Below are 22,080 nucleotides of genomic sequence, written 5' to 3'. Positions count from 1 at the left end.
GCCTTAAATTTCTAGACTCATCATCATTTTTATTACTACTACAGGACACACATACTTCAGTGGAACTGTGCTTTTACACAGTTCCACTGAAGTGCATAATTATGGAGTGGTTCAGATCATGTGACTTCTCAGTACTTGCCTAATCAAGAGCCAAGGGGAAGAGGGATGAGAGGGAGGAAAATAAGAATTCAATGGATTCTAAGAAAAATCAGTCATTTGGTTGGAGGAGGAACCAAAAAACCTTTCCAAAGCAAAAGACTCAGCAATTACTTACCCATAAATAGTATGTGAACTGCAGTGCAAAAATAGCTATGCCTTCATTGTCAAAGGATCCTGCTACTGATCGGGATATGTAACCTGGAACTATGGCAATAAAACAGGCAGCTAAAAGCCCTGCTCCCTGGTTCCACAGTTCTCTGGTGAGCAGGAAAGTAGAAATAGCTGTAAGGCCGCTAAAAACTGGTGCTAGAAACACACACACATCTCTTATATGGACTGTCACATTCAGCATATTTAAAATCCAATGTATAAGGCCTGCTGTCACCATCAGTCCTGGGTATACCTACGCGGAGACAAAAACCAAAACAAACCAGAACACTGGGTTATTACAGAAAACTTCACGGTATGCATGTTTACATAGAACTTGCAATTAAACAATAATTTTTAAGCTGATATAAGCAGTGAGTATTAGCATAATCTAACAGAATTATTTTAGTACTACTTTAATAATGTTTTGACAACACCACTGAATACCCTAGGCTCTTTTAATTTTATCCAAATGCTAACAATAACATATAATCTACTTCATAAATGAATGAGCAGCATACAGATAATATCCCATCTCGCTTGACATTTATCATATAATGAAAACAATTTGTCATTAAGGTATGGAAGCAGAAACCAAGATCTGCAAGAGAATTTCAAGCCAGCTACCAGTTTTAAGGAAATGAAAAAACAAGCCCCAAAAGCCTAAGATATCAAGAAGAAACCCAAAATTTCCCAGTCATATCCATTTTCATTTAAAATATCCCATGCTATTCTTTCACTTTTTGGTACCAATGGGGAGAAAAAATGTGCTTCAATAAGATTTAATTTTTTAAAGATCTAAAGTTGATGGTCAGTCAATTGAATACTACATTTTTGCAAAGTATCTGTAGACATCTTTAAATATGAAGGATTAAAACAAAGTCCTGTAAAAACTGAATTGAGATGTGCTCCAGGAAAGGTAGCATAGGCTTACACAAATCTATTGAATCCACCATAGAATACTGGAGAACTTTAAAACATTCTTAATAGAAATTCTGCCCTCCCATATTTATCCACATTAGAAAAATCAATACATCCTAGAAAAGTTAATATGCACTTCACCTGCCTTATTTTTTTTCAAATATTAAAAAGGACATTGTACTAAATTAAATTAACACATGACTGAACATTCCCCTGCATATATTTCATTTTTTTTTCTTAAGAGGTTCTATTTCATATAAGACAGGTATGAAAAACATGCACTTAAATGTTGCCTAAAGAGTGTCCACTATCTCTAAGATACTAAACTAATGGTGATCTAACTGCTACTGGTAAAGAAACTTGTAAATGCCTTTAAGTGGTATATACTAGCATTAAAAAGCTTTAATGAACTTTCACACATTAAGAAACATGTGGCTGCACTACTCAGTGTTACTAAAGCTATTCCAATGAGTGATATTTGCATTTTGACTTGATAACATAGTTTTGTACACCTTTCCTGTCTTGACTTGCATTGATACCAATCTTAACTAGTCCTGATGCTTCATATAGGTGCCATACTGATCTAATTTTACAAGGGCTTCTCCCAGTGAAATCCTGACTTTTTTCTAGACTTTTAAAAAGTCTACTCAGCATACATAATTGGATTAAAACTTGTACCTTAAGAGATTTAGGTAATGATTTTTAAAAAATGGTTTAAAAAAAAAAAAAGTTTTTCCTGTTTTGATTTCATACACCAGAATAGCAGGAGCCATAATACCCTTATTTATTACGTATTAGAATATCATATGTAAGAAGTTCTGTATTTCTTGGTCATAATGTGCTATTGGATAAAGACTAAGGCATGCTGACTTAGTTTCTGCAGCAAAAAATTAAAAACATCTCTATATTCCCTCTGCAGCAATTTGACAATTAAAAGATTATTTTATTAAGATTCTCCTTTTATCAACATCAAATTTGTATTGAAACTTTAAAAAACTTCCTGAAGTCACCATTGATTATTTCTTACTTATTAAATTTATTTTATTTTAATAAATTTATTATTACAATACTTACAGTTCCACCTACTATTCTTCCTAGTGGATACCATGCTCTTTCATCAAACCAATTTAAAAACTCATAAAAGCCATGAGATGCAAGATGATGTGTTGATCTATAGTTAAACCTAGAAAGAAACAGAAGGATAAGATAAAAATCAAGAGCTTTAGCATCTCGTTTACTAAGTACAATGGTCCTCTCTAAACCTGCAGAGTTTTAAAGTAAATTACTTTAATTATGACAGTTTACAGTTTTTGGTGAGTTCATTTTTGTGCATAAACATTAAAAGGCTTTCTTTCACTCTGATACAACACTCTGGTTATTTTTGTTATTTCTTTCTAAAACTACTAATTTTCAAACACAGTCTATCACATGCAGTCAAGGCAAGACTCTCATTCTGAGACAGAATAGCTGTGCTACTTCATGTAAAATTGACAGGTGACTCATTCAGTAACAGGCAATAGGAATCAGACTGTCTGTTCACACTATCAAATGTGAAGTGTTTGTTCACACTACCAATGGCCTTCTTTCAATCACAAAGAATTTACCCAACGTAGAATCTCTACAGATGAAGAGTCATCTTCAAAGTTTGTACATTCTCTGCTGCAGAGAATTTCATATACAACAGAAGGTCTCTCATGCACTCCTTCACTTCAGCCTTCCACACCGTATAAAAACCATTAAAAACACCAAAAGACTGCTATTAAGTCATTCATCTTCCACCTTCCGGGCACAAAATATCTCAAACATTTGATAACAAAACTTTTAAACTATTAAAATGTCCATTAGTTCTTGAAATTAAGTACCAGGCTGCAAGAAGCACTACAGTGCACATCATCCTAAACCAGGAACTTTTTTATGATCACTCACTCAAAGGCCAAACTAAAAAAGCTACAGATATTGAGAATGTGAAAGTTTGTAGAGAAAGTTTAGGTAGAGAAAAGCCTGGGGGAACACAGCTTCTAAAACAAGCAACATTCACAAAGCCAACCCTTCTAATAGATATTCTAATTGAATTTGAGTTAACCATGTGAAATTCATTTGTTAAAGAAGTATTAAAGATTTTATTCATTAGTTAAGTAGAAGTTCAGGTGACTAAATGGAATACTACACCAGACAAAAGGTTAGATGGGCAAACCACCACAAAAGACTTCCAAAGACACTACTAGAATTCAAGCCTAGAAAAGATTGTGTTTTTCTTTTTATCTATTTTATGGAAGAATCCCCTTATACCAGAAATATACATCCCTTCTGATAAAAATTTTAAAACTAATTCAAATTATTTGGCATATCTAGGATTACCAAAATATCACAGGTTTAATTTGAACCAATTCATTTCCACAGAATAAAGCTAAGGTCACTTAAGACTGCAAACCCCATCAAGTTCCTAATTGTTTAATCAGTACAAGCAGTATCTGAAATAAAGCCACATTGAGGTCATGAGCAGATTCTTCATCTACCAAGTGGAAGAACAAAAAAGAACAGAAATTCAGGTTCAGATGTCAGCAAATTCGAATGTTTCAAGTGTCTGAACTATCACAGCATCAGTCAAATTATATTAAAAATAAGTAAATAACAGAGTGAAGTACTTTCAGGAACACTCTCTTACATCTGTTAAATAAGCATTTATATAGGATACATTAACTGATAATACTGCGGACTTTCAGAAATCATTAATCACGTTTATATAAGAAAATTCACACGAACATCAGTCATTCTGACCTAGAAATCTTTGATTCAAACAGCAATGTGACATTGGTTTCTAATAAGCCTACAACTATTCCCGTTTGACTAGATTTCTAAATATTAATTAATTCTCTAGTTCTGAACTGTCAGCTCTAATGTGATTTCTGAAATGCTGTACCTGTAAAATTAGCCTCTTATCTTAGGATAGCAAGGTCTATTGTTAATTTGTTTAGTGCCAAGTGCCTGCAGTATGGTATGTAGCAAATCAGGAGCTTCATATTGCACAGGACATACAGAATCCATCCAGCTACAGACAGGACTGAAAACAATGAAAACCCACCTAATGTTGTTATCCTAGAACTTCAAAAAGGGAACAAGTAAGATGTTTACTAACATGAATTACTTTCGAATTTTTAAATCATGATCCAAACTCACAGAGGCTACAAAAGTATGACTAATGTTTACTTTTACAGCATCAAAAGATTAGTTAAACAAACGAAATAGGCAAGAAGAATACATATTGACATTCTCCTCATGTTTCCAATTAGCAAAGGTTCGTAACTGACTTCAGAAGGATGCGAACAACAGTCTTGAGCTTTGGCAGCATCCCATTAAGTCTTTAATAAGAATGAATTACCACTCAAAATTGAAATGAAATGTAACAGCATTTTACTTCTACCACTTCAGAGGTAAGAATTTTATCTTCCCTCCTAATATACTCTTAGACAGACACAAATCTATTAGCCCTTCTTGCAAAAAAGTGATTCTTTTGCCACAAATGAAAGCATGCAGTAACAGCTGGGCATGTCTTTGCAGCAGAAATTACTGGCAACACTATAGTGTATTGTCAGAAGACCTGTGAGAACAAGAAACAACCTTCTAGAAAGAAAAACAAAAACTAAAAAATATTTAGAAGCTTAATTTAGCACCTCACTTTGATTTAGACTTTAAAAAAAGTGCCCACTTCACCTCCCACTAGGTTACCTGCAAACAAAAATAAGTTAAAATGTCAACATAAACCTATGCACACATAAGGAAAAGGTTGCTGTGATGCTGCATATCAAAGCCAGCTTCAGGCATGCACAAGCTGGCAGCAATGGACAGTGCACCAGACAAAAGAATAGTTTGGCAATCATATGATTATGCCAGTATTAGGCTCTGATATCACTTAGCCCTTCACAGCACTTTTTTAGGGACAAGCCTGAACCTTGTGAAACTGTTTCCCTTTAAGCTAGAACAGAGAGAGCTGCTAACAAACAGCGAGCATCACAAACCAGTCACACCTCCTTACTATCTTGGTACTTTTCAAACTGTGCTTAAAATGCAGCACAGTAGTATTGTATTTCTACTGCAAGGCTATCACAGTACCTGCAACTATCTATAGGTTTCACAGGGGTGTAAAACAGCCCTGGAAAATATTAGAAAAACTGCCATCTTTGCCTACACCTGCATCTGTGAGATTCAGGGGCTGCAGCTGAGGAAGGAAACAGAATAGAGACAAGAACAGCCAGTGCTGGGTAGGGGTTGCATGTCAGGTTTGGGGGTCACTGCCTGCCCCAGTTTTTCCACTTGCAGCAGCAAGAAGAGGTGGTATTTAGGGTTTTTATCCAGCCCTCCTTCTGACCTACTCCATCTTATCCAAGGAGACACTGGAGCTGAAGTAGACTGCTGGTTGCACTGACTAAACAGTATGCAGCATGATGACAGGACCAAAGTGAAGGACAGGATCCCTTTTCTGCCACCCTCAACCCTCTCATCCATCTGATCGTGAGGTATGGAAGCAGATTACCCATTTCCCAAGATTCTCTCTCATCCTCCCTCACCCCCTTGAGGCAAGTCGATTTTAAACAGACCTGAGAAGAATAAAGAACAAAATTATGTGAAGCACATTTTCATTAAATACTTAAGGAGAAAACCTGAGTGAAATATTCAAGTTCTGAGTCCATGCTGTAAAGAAGATACACACTTGCTAAGATTCAGCTAAGGGCCTGACACCAGGAAGCACTGACTTATTTCAGTTGACATTCTAGGAGGAAAAGTGATGTTCTGCTGTTCTCCTTGCCTCTTTCTGTCATGTCTGTAGTTTGAACTATTTCCTCCTCCAAGCTAAGCTTTAAAGGAATAAACAATCCTAAGTCTTTGCACATTTCAGAATTCAAAGTCCCAACCACCAAACCAGGCTGGTATCATAGTTTGAACCTTGAGGGGGATGCTCTAATGATCACCTAAGTGTTCTGTGTATGGTACCATTAATTTCATGGCACTCTTGGAGATACTCACATTACAGCTGGTTCAGTAGACAACTGGAGGTAAGTTAATAAAATTCAGTTCTCATTTCACATATTTTAACATAGAACAGAGTATAAGCAGCAACTGCAAAATAACTGAAACAGAGGCATAATCTTTTTTTTAGTAGCAACATTAATTTAGAAAGCTTAACTAGGCAACTTGCAAAGCAAAGCCTGTGAAGTTTTCACTTATATATTATGCACTGTTAATACATAATCTTAACTATCTGTTCATGCTTAGGTTTGATTTTTATTCCCTGCTATGAACTGCCTTTTTGATGACACAAGGCAATACTGTAGGATAATTACTTAATGCTAGTCACAGCAATCACTCTCTATCCAGGAGCTACAGAATTCTCCAGCACTTCACAGCAACAATTACTGCTATATTTATAAGGAGACGTCTTTGACGTTCTTAGGTTTAGTACTTCCTTGACAAAGTACTATTTAAGGTGAGTATTAAAATAAAATTCAGCCTACTGAGAAATAAGAACATATAGAAAAGAATAACACATGTATGGCAGTGAAGTTACTTCATCCACATCTTAACAACACTTAAGACAAATTACACTGACAGCAATGGAATTCATTTGACCCCTCGGTTCCAAGAGAGTGCAAGCTCAGTGTGTTGCTTCTTGTGGGAATGGTGACTGTCTAAACCCCAATCAATTTCATGCCATTATTGCCCCATCATCTAGACTTTTTATCCAGCATTTTACAGCCATCTGAGAATATGTAATCTCCTTACAAGCAGAATCTGTTGAAAATTTTCTAAGCCTTCAATTATAAAGGCTTCTGTGCTTTAAAAGTCTTCAGCTGCAGATGCACAAAATTTTCACATCTGCAAACTCAGAAAAATGACAAGATACAAACTGTGAACATTACAAGCTATAGGAGTAATTCTAGGAGTCAGTTTTTAATGCAAATGTAGATTACAGAATCAATTTGGTCATACAGAATCTAATTAGAGATGGCAAGTGTAGATTCTTGAAAAAGAAAGTTGCAGATTGACTCCATATCCGACATATTCTTTGCATCCAAAGGAAGAATACATTCAGCAACACTAGGGAAAATCTAATGAGAAACTTCAGTAACTTTCATTGAAACAAAGACATATACAGTATTCCAAATTAAATTTTAAAACACCTGCTTGCCCACAGACTATACTACAAGCACAAGATCCTACAAGTCTCATTCTGAGCTCTGTATCTCCAAATGAGCAATTAACACAGAGCTCTGCATAAGGTTTTTAAAATGGAAGTGTAGAACCAATCAATCACATAATGAATTCAAGGCACTAAGGAAGTCTTATCAGGAAAATTCTTTGTGTTGTGTTTATAACCTTGGTAAGTATGCGTGGACATTTAAGCCATTTTCAAATAATCAAGATTAGAACTTTGGAGCAGCAATACCTACAGGAAAAATTACTTATGACGCGTAAAGAGCATTTCCTAGTGCCCACAACTTAAACCTAAGATGTTAGACCTCACAATAAGACTGAAGAAAACATACACCAAGCTCTATCTCTCCCATGTGTATGAACCCATGAGACAGAGAGGATGGTCCTCTGTTTACCTGAGCCAAAACTGACAACTCTGCAAAATGGAAGAACCACCAGGCAATTTTATTTCAGAAAAATCTCACATTCCTTTCTTTTAAACTTACATTCATGTCAGTGCAATGGTTTTATTAGGTCCTAAGTTAATACTTACACTATACAATTAATCCCTAATTAGCATATTTTATATATATATATATATATATAAGTCCTTATGTGATCACAATTTTTTTTCTGAAATTCTCTGGATAAACACATACCATGGCTTCATGGGGAAACTGTTATCACTTTGCATACTCAAGCTTCTGTACCTCACCAGACAACAACCACCCAGGAGTCACGAGCACACAATCTCTACCCCATCTTTCACAAGGGACACAGAACAGGTTTGCACAGCTCTTGCTAAACTTGATTGAAAGATGATTGCTAAGACAAGTCCACCAGAAATAAAAAATAAAAGCTTTGACTGAGGCAGAGTTTAATATCATCCTAATTCTGATGGTTTTAGGGGGTTAAATATGTGATTTTTGATTGTTTAGTCTTTACATTTTTATATGAAAATATCTGGATATGTAATTACTCTTAGCATTCTGACATAATATCAAGTATTTGTGATGGCTACCAAGACTGCCCTACACTTAGAGAGGCTCAAATGATCTGTAGGAGTTTTGATGCAAGCAAGGCCATTTGAAAAGAGAAATACGTGTTCTTCAAGCAGACTGTCAATCACAAACCTTATACAAAAGAATTGGCAGCAGTATTGCCATTCTGAGTTTCCTCAGGTTCAAAATTGGTCATGGACCTGTTTCTGATTTCAGATTTCACCCACTCAGGAAAATGTGGCAAAGGCTCCCTCGTTATACTGAGCTTAGTAAGGATGACGATGTAACAAAACAGCAGGAAGTTTTGCAGTGATGTGGCCACCTAACTTCAAAAACGATGGAAATTTTAAGTCAAAGGAGGAAGAAATTTCTGTCGCTGGAATTCAGCTGAGAAACAAAACTCCTCCTCTTTGCAATATCTTTAGAATAATCCCTGAAGGTGAACCAGGAGAAAGCCAAGCCAGAAAAAATGGTGGATGACACAATCAGCATGGCACACATTTTTTCAGGCCCAACATTCAACGAAGCTCAATGGAAATCCCAAAGAATACCAGAATGTTTATAGAATAACCATTAAGAATTACCATTAAGAATATCAGAATGCCCCCAATGTGTTTAAGAAGGATTACATCCTTCCTACTGCCACTACTTGGCATGGTATTTTCCCTGCCTGCAATAGGATGTTACGCTTAGCAAGTGCTAAAATCAGGAACTGCATGCTGCCAGTAGCTTAATGATAAAAAATTCTACAAGGAGCATACAGTCACTCAGCTTCTTCAGAGAACCCAGGGCACCTCCAATATTTTTGCTAAGAAACTGTGAGCTTTTGAGAGCACTCCATGATCACAATTTGTGTTTTTTCACACAATATACCACCATCTGAAACCACGATATGCTTCCCATCACCACTGTAGTGGGCGTATATCTGTCTACAACTTCAGACACTTCCCCTGATGCCTATTAGGTTTTTTATTACTTTTTCTCTGTCTTGCTTTTGAACTATTCCATATCTCAAGGCAAATTATTATGAAAAGCATTGGTTTTATCAATATTAAAAAGCATATTTGCCAGTCAATTCTGCCACTCATAACATGCAACAACATTTTAAACCGAAGAAGAAAGTGATGATGACATTTTTCTTGGGACAGTGAAAATTCCCAAGAGGTTTCAAAGACAAGATGGAAAGAGAATAATCTGAAATTTTTACAGGAAAAAAGTGGAATGCTTGTTTTATTTTTTATTGATGCACACCAGATCCATATGTGGAGTATATTTACCCCAGATACCACACTACACCTTGCATCCAAATTCATGACAATGTTGGTTCTGTACCTTTTGACAGCATCAGCTTCTTAAGAGGCATCAATTCTCTCCCCAGTACAGTATTAATACCACAAAATCAAAAAAAACTAGTGTTATGTTTGCTTCTTTCTGAATGCTCTTGGGCTACTCTGTGGCACAATAAGCCTTGTATGCTGCAACTGTGAAGGCTTTGCACCAAATTCAATTATGTGTTCAAGAGGGTGTTTTTCCAGATCAAATTTGTGCTGTACTTGTTTTAAACATGATGGAGACAGCTTAACTCCAAGGTCTTCTAAGTTAAAGGCTGATACATGAGGATCTGCTTGGCAGGAAGGAATTAAAAGGCTATTAGCTGAACAATATATTTTAAGAGCAAAATATCCTTTCTGTGAAAAATCTGGTACTAAAAATCAGTGAGGTGAACATGACTGCTTCATGAGAAGTAACAGGGAACAGGCAGCTAGCTCCAAGCCACTTTTTTCACCATCTCCTAGTACAGAAAAGCAACCTGTAACACCTAAATAACTACACTGGACTCCTATTAAACTGATCCCAAAAATACCCACTATCTTGTAGCAAGATCTAGTATGTGTGCAGCAGCAGATAATAACTTTTATAATAGTCTGAAATACAGAATACAAAAAAGGAAATTTACTGTTCATTACAGGTACTTTAATTATATTTTAACTTCTTGGAGGTATGTGGCACAGCCTTCATCTCCATTACATAATAAAGTCACCTATATGCTGCAAGGCTGTGGCAATTGAGAAAGTACCAGCTACACTCAAAATGCATTTCAACCAACTTCACTTCCCATTATGTGAAATTTAAGAAATCAGTCTGGATGCAAGATGGCCTGGCAGACTACTTCTACCCTGTGAAATACAAGACATGGTAAAAAGTAAACAGGACCCTTAGAAAGGCTCCAGATCCCTCACATCACAGATGATATTTAAGCAGTGACAGTCTTATTTCTGGCAGAACATTTAAACAGTTATAGCACCATAGAGGAGCTTCAGCAGAAATTATTTTGTACAACCCTCAATAGCCAAGAGTCTGTTATTTGAACTTTGTAACATGACAAAGGGTTAATCCAACCAGACTCACATTAGACATCACATCACTCTGTACAAATTATGGCAAGGTAAGGTTCTTTAGCTCAGAGGAATTAAAAGTATCTACAGTGTTGAGGCTGCACATCTAAGTCAGTTCAGCAAGTTAAAATAAGGTAGCTTTTCATCTAAAAATCCTTACATATTTGCTCTTTAGTACATTTCTTAATGCATCTGCTATTTTTCATCCTGAATCTAGGTCGGTCTACCTTGACTGAATTTTCTGACTATACTTTCTTTCCATTGGTCTCTCTGTTAGGTAGATCATGTTTAGTCCAAGAATCTGGATCTCTCATAGTGCACCTGTTGAACTCCATCTGTTGCTGTATCGACTTACTGACTTTTTCATATAATAACTGCTGAGAAAATAAAAATTGTTTCAGAGGAATAATACAAAGCATCATAAGAGCAGAACAGACACAGTCTAACCTGAAGAATTTCTGTCCTGTGATTAACACCAGGGGAAAGACCTAATTTTATTTAACTTGAATGTCTGCTCAAATTCTGCTTAACCCTTCAGTAACCCGGCATAAATAGACACAAACATTGCATTCCCAAGGACTGCAGAACCAATCAGACAATTTTCACCTGCGGGTACGTATGTACATAGATAGAACTACCTGCAGAACAAACCAACCAATACACACAGGGTTTACAGGAACCTAGAGACAGATCTAATTATGCCCTAAACAAATGAAGCTGAAAAGAAAAACGCAGGAATAAATCCCAAAGTGGAAAGGCGTAAGGGTAAAAAAAAAAAAATATTCCCAACTCTAGGATGCCTTGTACTAAATTACACTTGTAAATTTAGCTGTGGCAGTTATCCTTCAACTAACCTTTGCTAGCTAAAAGGAGTGCAGAAGGGCTCCTAATCTGCTGCTGTCTGCAAATCGGACAAATTAGATTGAATCACAGCTAAAAAGCAAACCACTCTAAAGATGCCATAAAAGAAAACAAAAAATGCTTCTATAAATACACCAGCAACAAAGGCAGGGCTAAGGAGAACCTCCAGGCTTTGTTGTATGTGGAAGAAAACAGTGACAAAGGATGAAGTACCTAATGCTTCTTTGCCTCTGCCTTTTACAGTAAGACCAGCTGCTGTTCGAGTACCCAGCTCCCTGAGCTGGAAGACTGGGATGAGTAGCAGAATGAAGTCCCCATACTCCAAGGGGAAATGGTCAGCAACCTACTGCACCACTCAAACACACACAAAGCTGCATGGGGTCCACCCAAAGGTACTGCGGGAGCTGGCAGAAGTGCTCACTAAGCTATTTTCAACCATTTCCCAGCAGTTCTGACTAACCAGAGAGATTCCAGTAGACCAAAGCCAGTGAACATGATGTTCACCTACAAGAGGGGTGTGAAGGAGGATCCAGGAAACTCTGGGCCTGTCAAACTCACTTTGTGCCACGAAGGTTATGAAGCAGATCATACTTGGATCACAACAACCCCACTGAACACTGCAGGCTTGGAGAAGAGTGGCTGGAAAGCTGAATGGTGGAAAAGGACCTGGCTCAACATCAGCTAACATGAGCCAGTCTGCACACAGGTGGCCAAGAAGGCCAATGTCATCCTGGTCTATATCAGCAGAAGTGTGGCGAGCAGGACCAGGGCAATGATTGTTCCGTGTGCTCATCACTGGTGAAGCCACACCTCAAATCCCGCTTTCAGTTTTGGGACAAAAATACCACTGAGGTGCTGAAGTGAGTCCAGAGAAGGGCAGTGAGGCTGGTGAATGGCCTGGAGCACTATGAAGATCAGCTGAAAGAGCTGGGTTTGTTCAGCCTGGAGAAAAGAGGCTTATGGGGAACCTTATCACTCTTGGCAACCACTGAAAGGAGGTTGTAGCCAGGTGGGGGTCAGCCTCTTCTCCCAGGTAACAAATAAGATGACAAGAAGAAGTGTCAAGTTGCGCCAGAGGAGATTTAGATTAGGTATTTGGAAAAACTTCTTCACTGAAAGAGTTGTTAAGCATTGGAACAGGCTGCCCAGGAAGCGGTCAACTCACCAACCCTTGAAGTGTTTAAAAGAGGTGGGATGTGCTAGTGCTGGGTTAATGGTTGGACCCATTGCTCAAAGAGGTCTTTTTCAACCTAAATCATTCTCTGACCTCAACTATTTTAACTGATTTTATTCTGAAGTAGATTAAAAGTATCCACATGCTCTATTAATACAGTCCAACAGAAGAGATGATGGCCCCTAGCTAAGGGCAAAAAGAGTTCCAGATGCTTGCAAAGTGACTGTACATTCTCACACTGGAGCAAATTAGTGTGGGAATATGATGTCACCAATAGAATAAACAAAGACCAGGAAAGTAGCTGAAAACTGAAAGTGGCCTTCATCCTTCCTCACAAACACAGAGTGCAGCTTATCCTTCTAACCATATTTTGCATTCAGGTACTTTCAGTGTCTGATTTAGTCTCAAATAAGTATGGCAAGCAGAATTTAAAATGAGTTATGAACTACTTCTATTTTGTATCTTTCATACTGCTTCAAGTAAGTCTAAATTACAAAGAAACCCAAAGTTTTTGCTGAATTTAATGTAACCTGTTAAGAATTGTACTTTATGGTTACCAGTGTTTCTTTAAAGACTATGCACAGGAAACACAAGTGTAATAACAAAATGTTATTTACTTTTTTAGGTATTCTCACAGAAATGCTAAAGATTATGTGTGTACTGTGATGATGTAGTGCTCAGTGTTTAAGACAGTATTTATAATTAATATTAAATTCCTGCCATGTACAATGTGAAATTGCAGTTACATGTTCATTTTCTCATTACGTGATAAAACTTCTAGTATTGCTCTGTCTTACTCTACTGTAATATTGAGCTATTTCACTGTGCTCCTCTGTCATTTCAGTAAAATCCCATGAATGCTTAGAAATGACCTTAAAATGCGAAGGTGGGGGAACACTAACTATGAGTTAGGCTTGCTATTACACACATATGCTTTGAAACTGTCACAAATGTTAGTACAGAAATATTCAGAGACTACACCCACCATTGCCTCCTCTATCCTATGACCACGAACATGCCCTTTCAAAAGCAAACCACCTCTTTGACCAGCCAGCTACACTGGTATATATAGATTGGTAGCTACAGCCCCTCTTTTACAACAGTAAAAGGATGAGTTTAATTTCTAAAGCCATTTTCTTAAATCAAAGCGCATCCTTTCACTGTTGCCCCACTGTGACATAAAATTAATGTGTGGCTGCCCATGAAAATGGGGAAAGGAGGAGGCTAAAGCAAGAGGTTCAGTTTCAATTCAGCCGCGGTTGAAAAGTCGCGTACTGCAGGGGCATGTGAGAGTTGTCGGGAAGGACCTGGTGTAAGTTCTCAAGGGACAGTTCTTAGGTCACATAATCCTAAATCTTCTCTCTCCTTGCTCTCCAAACATGAATTAAGCTGGTCTGTTCCAGGACCTTTCATGCTTCAATCCCCATCAGACCATATGCCCTCTCAACTCTCTCTCCACAAATGCGCTGCTCTGTGGCTTTTTCTTCTTGAAGGTAGCCCTGAAAGAAGACAGCAGATGGCACAGTGTGGAACACACTCTCACAAAGCAAAACCATGATGTGCATAGCTAAGAATGTTTTGTTGAAAGCAGAGTGCAATGGAAGCATGAAGAAAAAAAGAACCCTGAAGCTGGCTTACAAAAGCAAAAGCCAGAAAATAAAATTTAGTGATGGAACAATTACAAGCACGACATATTTTACACAAAACACATCATCCAAGCTTGTGCCTAGCAAAAACTGGGCTTTATTGTGGGAGAGTCGGGCTAATGTTGGTGAAGTAAAGGTGGAATACAAAATTAAAACACTAAAAATTCTTTGGCTCCCCTTTAGCCATAGAAGAATAATTACAGTTGTCATTACTAGCTGACCTGAGACATCACAAATTGAGATACTGTTGCTAATGTTTAAGGTAGTCTCTCCAGTGTCAAGATCCATTTTCTATTTGGCAAATGAAAGACTAAAACTGTTACAGAGTAAAATTAATTGTGAGACACATGCAATAGCTTTTCAACTGTTACTTCAGACATCTGACAATAGATGAATCATTCTAGTCACCTGAGTAAGATAAAAGTCAAAACACAGTAGCATTACACAGCTTCTTGGAAAACTCAAACCCTGCACTGGCTTTCACGACTTTCACTCTACAACAGTGAATTGAAGAGACATCCATTTACTGTCATTGTTACCATTGATACAATGCCAAAGCTCCAATTTTGTTTTGCTGACTTTCTAAATTAGAAGAATTGCAACTTTAAGGCATTTCATCTATTACCAGAGAAAGAATTAAAGACGTTTTAAAGACCTTTAATACTCAAATCATAAAATATTTCAACCATGAAGATGAAATCACCTTTTTTCAAGATAAGTGTTTCAAACATATTTATGAAATCATAAGTTATTTAACTGAACTTGCAAATGCTGTTTGGGCTAAGTTTAGAATAAGGACTTAGCACATTCAAAGTAGGCAACAGACTACAGATAGAGAGATAGACATATAGACACACAGACATATAGATAGATATATATATATATATGTAAAGTTGGTTAAGTAAGCAGGACAGGAAAGCTTGTTTTGTTATGTTTTGCTTCTGCATCACTCTGTTTTCGAATCCTCTGGCAAGAATACACACATATTCTATTAAATGTGCTCCTCTCAATCAGCTGCATCCTTGAAGAGGTACTTTCCATGGCTAGACTTTCTTAACTTATCAATCTATTGTGAAGATAGGAGTAAAAGGAAATAAAAGCACACTTCTTGAATTTAAAGAAATTTGCTATCATTTATAGCATTTTAATTGCAAAAAAGAGAATAGAGAGACTAAAAAAATAAAGAACTGAAAAAATGTAGTCACATGTGCTAGAATAGTTTAAAATTACACAATTACATGTTATTCCTCTCTTCTGCAAAATCCATATTAAACCAAGAGGATATAGAGTGCCCATCCATACAGCAAGCCACTATTTTAAATAAATGTAAATAATACTTCGTAAAACAGTCTGGAGGAAAATAGTTATCCTACTAAGAAAACCATCAAAAATCAATAATCAAGCCAAACTCACATCCTCCATTGCAATGTAGTTTCCCAAGGAATTTGTTTGTTTAACTGAGGGAAGTTATGAAAAGGTGTTTTGCAATTCCTCATGGATTATCAGCTGAAGAAAACTTGAAATGCTCTTTTACCTAACAAACTAACATAACCCATAATTTGACTGCCACAGAAAATTATATGATAAGCATTGTAACACCCAGAAGAAATTATCATTTACAGTTATTATGTTAGATGGGCTCAGAAAAAGTAACATCTGATACTGGACTTGGGTCCCCCACAGCAGATAGATATTTTAAATACCATTTCCTGCTCTTAAAGCACTCATGTACTCAGTTATTCCTTGTTTAAAGCAGACCATTTCTTTTTCTAAAGCGCAGGAATATTGCCTGACATAACAGCAAGCACTTTTGAAGTATAGCAAGTATTTAATTCTCTAAAACGCCAAAGGAGCTTTTACTCTGGGAAAGCAGCAGTAAGTTGGGAAATACAGAAGCTGATCTATTTTATTCATATCTATATCCTTAAATTCATTCCCCGGGCTGCTTCAACTTATGTAAGGTGTGGTGCAGCATTAGGGTCAATTTCACAGTATCCCTCCAGCCCACACCTAGCAGCTACCCACATTATAAACACCTCAGTTTGATTCCCAGCAACAGCTCAGATGAAGACCACAAACTCTGCTCAGCTATGGGGCCAGAAATGCAGTCTATGTGCTGGACATACTATAAAAAGGCTATAGCAATCATGTCCTAAGTTCACTTTGCTCTCGAAGCAAGCAGTGAGATGGATGGCTCCAAGAAGTTTTGCTAAAGGAATTAATAATAGTAAAAACATTGTCACATATCCTGCTACAGGGGGCAGACTCCACAGGCCCCAAAAGTAGCAGCTTTAATAGCTTTCCTAAGTAGAAAGAAGCCCTCAGGAGTAGCCCTAAATGTCAGTACAAATGTACCTCAAAGGGCTTTCAAGAATGGAATTTTCAAAAATTCAGGAGGAAACTCAGCAACACATGCACAGTTAGACATTAAATGGAAAATAACCTGACTAAATTAGAGGAGATTCTTGTGGAACAGCAAAGACACCTCCCCAAACTTAGTGTATCTGCAATCCACCTGAAACCTATTAGTTCCTACACAATTTTGAATTTTTTTTGCTAACTATACTAGCCAAAATTTTTATTCTCCCCTTCCCCCACCAGTTCGACATGAGACAGATTCAAAAACACGAGTGTTAGGATTACAGGCTGCTAGAACTAGAGACTATTACAGAGAGTTATGATAGGAAGCAAAGCAAACCTTTATAAGCCACTTTAACCCTACGTAATTTAATCAAATTTCTGTTTTAAAAACTGAACATATTAAGCTGTTCAAATAATAGGATATCTGCCCAAAAAAAGTGCATTCAAGGATTTTAATCGTAGCATTTGCTCTACTTAGTCAAGTGTTTGTGAGTGTTTGCTGAAGACTATAAAAAAAAGTAAAATCATGGCATTAAAAGCTAAACTTGATGGTTCAGCTGACCCAGCCTACATAAAACATTTGGATATGTTTTCTTTTTCATGTTTCATTCTGCTATCATAAATCAATAAACAGGTCAACACTTTGCAAGCATTCTATCTCACCTCATATGTTTTCCACAAGAAGTCTGTAGGGAGTCTCTGTACTGAACCATTCTCTGCACATGTTTTATGAACACTGCCCCTCCTACCTATCATGCATAACCCCATTACTGCACCCACATGAAATCTGATGAGGTGTTCACCCCAATTACAAGTAGTGCAAGTGAGGAAAGATGCACTATGTGCTAAGTAAAGATGGTAGTAGACAATAGTAGATACAGAGCAGGGATTTGATTCTTGCATGACTGCTATTTTGAGGCCACACAGTGAACTGCTTTTCAGCTGCATCACTCCAACTGAACAAATCTAGCCTGAGGTCTCCCCTCTCACAAAGCAGTTTCTGCTATGCCTTCAACTCTGTCCAATGTTCTTTTACCAAATTTTCCTCCTTCCATTACATTTCTAATATTTACCTATTTTTGCAATTTCACAAGCAGTAGAGAAGTCCAGTACAGTCAAGTGCACATCATCTTGACTTTACCACCCTATCAACCTTACAGAAAAATTTACTTTTCAGAACAGCTTCCTCCAAGTAGATCAACAGTACCTTATAATGGAGAAACCCCAAAAGCCAGGCTAACTCTGCTAACAGTTTCTCAGCCCACATCATACTGCAACAGAAGTGATCAAAAAGATGCCTGATTTGGATCCTTCTCATTAAAGGGTAAGTGGTGCTGTGGTGGTGAAGCCTGGAAGACTATTCTCACATAAAAATCTCTAACCTTTCCTTTCATGAGGCCCCACTGAATCAGATCTGGACTCTATGCTAGAATATTTTTCCTACTATAATAAAATGGCAGAAACAAGTTTGAGTTACCTGAAAGTCTGTTAAAATTATTAGTACTATTAGAGTAGGAAGACCCATTCAAATGTTAACAGTAAATATAATATTAAAAACTATATTTCAATGAAATAGAAATAGAGTACTTCTCACTTCACAGAATCAAAACACTTCTGAATGAAGAACATGTAGTAAGTTTTTAATATGAATCTCATGAAATTTGCAACATCTCAAAATTAATTCAAAGTGATTATATTCAAACTGAACTGGAATCAAATTCTTTCCTGAAGTCTGGAAGTTGTCTAAGATTATAAACAAAAGGAATTGTTTTGGGAAAAAACCCCGAAGTCTGTGAGAGATGTTTCCTAAACAGATCCACATTTATGTACTACACTTGAACAGGACTGTGCGATGGGTTGAAAGGCTCCAGAAAGACGGATCCAGTTTGGAGACCAAAGTAGCTGTCATCTCTCAAGAATTCATTTAGTACACAATCTGCTGTCTATTTTCCCAGCAAGAGGCACTAGAAGGGAAGTAGTGGCCAGATGAATTACCTGTGTGGGCAGTGGTAATTGCTATTATCGACACTATCCTCTTTAAGCAATTTTTCCCCTCTCCTTATGAATACCAACTTAACATGCTCTTATTCACCTCTTCTTTCATCACCTGTTGCTCCAGTGTCTCAATCTGCTGTGATTTTATTTGTATACGCATTCCCTCTGTCACTCAAACCCAGTTTAACCCCTAACACCAGTCACTATTTACATTCTCTCCCAATGTTCATATAATTCCTCAAAATTAAGAGATAACTGTAATATAAAAATTGGTGGCAAACCAGCTCAGGAAACAAAAATGTTATAGTATTTCAACAATTCACCTCACTGAATTTACTATGAGTGATTTATAGCAAGCAAGAAATAAAAAACCAGACTGCACAGTGGGCAACAGAGAAGTACTCCAGAAGTCAACTCAGATCAGGCAACTACAACACAATCTCACAACCACCAATAATCGATCAATTCCATACACCACTTTTTTTGTTCACTTCAGTCACACTTTGAATTTTAAGGAAGGTTTCATGACATATTTATAGATGCTAAATTATGTTTTCATTAATGAAACAAGTTTATAACAGCTCAAAGATCCATCTGGCAGACATGATTGATTTGAACATAGCAAAACCTGTATATTTGACTGTGCCTGAGATAAAAATACCAACTTCCTTTAACCTGCCTGTCTCTGAAACTCAAGCAATGACACTGACCTCAGGTTTATTTTCACCAGTAAATCCCTATCCACCAAACCCCACTGACACTAGATTATGGTATCAGTGATGAGAAAGTGGATTGCTATTATATCTATAAGCCATATTTGCTACCAGGACAATTATGTTACCTCAGAGCAAGGTACAGTAACAATGGTCACCCCTAATGGCAGGTAAAAAGCCGGTGGTTTGAGAGATCAATGCTGCTGGTTTGGAAGAGCCCAAAAATGTCCATGAGATTGTGGCAGTGCTCTTCATTACCAAGAGCTGGCAGGGATGCAGAAGACAACATTTTGAGCAGGAGAAGGTAGGCAAATGGAACTGACAAAGCCAGCACTGGTGCATCATCCTGCACGTGCAAACTGGTAGGGAGAGGGTCTCATGCTCACACATATGAGCTTTAGTATTCCAGCCTAAGAAAGCTTTCACTAAGGTAACTGGTATTAATCTGGCTTTTAGCAAGATGTTAAAATTCTCAGGGGAAAGAGAAGTTTGATCTCATGTCATGGGATATGATTAATGATTCAGATACAGTTCTCACACGTGTGACTTAATGGTAAGAACTGTACAAACAGAATGAATGTACTATTTTGACAGTACTCCCTGAAGACTAGGGATGTACCAAAAGTTGTTATCATTTCACTTGGTAGCAGTACCATAATGTAACAGTCTTGCTATACAGATGTATCTTATACGTATACATATGCACACATACAGATTATTTTTTATACATATACACACACATATATATATGATGCAAGCAGCCAAAAGAAATAGCATATGGATATGCTGGAGCTGTATTTTAGAAAACCAGTGCATAGAAGTAGCCCCTGTACAAGGGCTCCATTATTTTGGTTGCCTTGGTTCTGCAACCAGGTTGACATTTAAGGCAACATCTGACAGTAAGAATGCTCTCACTTGACAACTGAGTTAAATCTGCTGTTGTACTTTCATGTGCAGCTTTCACTCTGCACTTGTGTGTACACAGCACCAAAATTAAGCTCTTGGTCCACCCAGCTGCCAAACCAGCCAACAGATGAAGCAGATTTCAGACATGAAATCTGTCCATTCCAATGTACCGTGTTTCAAGTTCTTGGCCTTAGAATGAAATCCTGGAATTAAATGCTGGAGGCCTGTCAATGGCACATGCTAATGTCAGTGCTGCCTGACTTCACGTATCAGCTCACCTGACCTAGAAGCTGCCAAGAAGTACACAAATTTCTCAAAGCCTCTGGACCAGCTCAAGTATGGAAAGCAAACATGACATGAGAAATAAATCAGAAAGTGAAAATACTGCACAAAATAGGTAGTCAGTGTAAAAAAAAACCAACCAAAAAACCCTAGTCATAATGTACAGGTCACAAGTTCTTAACTGACAGCACGGTGACCTCAAAATACCAGTTTGGTTTTACCTTGCACTGGCATTGTATTTCAGTGGAGATCAAAAACCAAACACCATCCTCCCTCTACTGCCTTGGCCTATCGTACTACATTTGGGTAACTTCTGGAAGAAATGCCAACACAAGTGAGTCTCAGTGGCTGATTTTACAAAAGCAGCAAATCTCCTTTCTATGCCAATCAAAACCTAATTTTACTGTCAGAAAGGCAGGTCAAAGGGATGTTAGGGAAAAAAAAAGTGGTATTTGATTCTATTAATATGTAGAAAACCCAAGGAAATTGTGCCTTTCTTCCCACCCTTGAGGTTTTCATATATCCATACCAGGAAACTGGATTCCTAAGTAAATGGGAAAGCTTTCCACATCTTAGAGACAACAGTATTTTTCAATTCAAAAGAATAAACAATTTGCCTAATGCTCTTCATTTTATCAGACATACCTCAGTTTCCTCTCTGGAGCACAAAACAAATACTAGAGAATAGGTGACTGACTTAACAACACACTGCAAGATATCCTATGCAAGCTTGACAGGAAAAGCCAAAAGAATTGAGAAAAATATCAAACTGTTTCACAGCAAATTCTACAGCCACTGTTCTGAAAAAAAAAAAAAATCCAGTCTACCTGGTGAAGCTAAAGAAGTGGTTTTTAAAAAAATTAGAAACAAAGCACTGCTACTAGTCTTTTCACGAACTCCTTTCCCATATTACATTCAGACTTGTAAGACACTTGCAACTATGAAAAACCATTTCCACATAGCTACTCCACACTGTTTAAGAGAGCAACATCATTTTTCACTCTTTCCAACAATTTTGCTGCTGCAATAGAGAAAGCCCTTTGTTTTCACTCAGTTTCTACCATTTTAGGTTCTCTTTCCTACTAATTAACTTAAGTGCATTTGCCTCTACCATTTCTGGCATGCAGCAACACGACACTGGCGTGATTCTTGACATTTCAACTGCTTCTCACAGACCTGCATTAAAATCAATGAGTTTTGTCAACTTCATCTATTCCCTAATTAACAAGGGTACATCCAGCAGCACAGGCAGCAAATGCCTTCTGTTTGTGTACTCAGGAAGATGACTTTGCATCAATTTACACATTGCTTTAACCAGGAGTTTATCTT

The 22,080-nt window shown here is 37.4% G+C and overlaps 1 protein-coding gene across 2 annotated transcripts in view; it reads right to left on the bottom strand.

The window, feature by feature from the left end:
• Positions 1–22,080, bottom strand: part of STT3B (STT3 oligosaccharyltransferase complex catalytic subunit B) — a 57,996-nt gene that overhangs the window by 26,375 nt on the left and 9,541 nt on the right. For both annotated transcript variants that reach the window (XM_064415326.1, XM_064415319.1), the window contains exons 2-3: positions 2,302–2,410; positions 275–562 (exon numbers count right to left, since the gene is read on the bottom strand). In XM_064415326.1, coding sequence (XP_064271396.1) covers positions 275–547 — 273 coding nt within the window. In that variant the 5' untranslated portion in view covers positions 548–562; positions 2,302–2,410. The remainder of the gene's footprint in view (positions 1–274; positions 563–2,301; positions 2,411–22,080) is intronic.

The sequence above is a fragment of the Passer domesticus genome, chromosome 1 (assembly GCF_036417665.1).
Source record: "Passer domesticus isolate bPasDom1 chromosome 1, bPasDom1.hap1, whole genome shotgun sequence".
NCBI lineage: Eukaryota > Metazoa > Chordata > Aves > Passeriformes > Passeridae > Passer > Passer domesticus.
The sequence above is the reverse complement of the archived record's forward strand: the minus strand, read 5'-3'. Positions and strand labels throughout refer to the sequence as shown.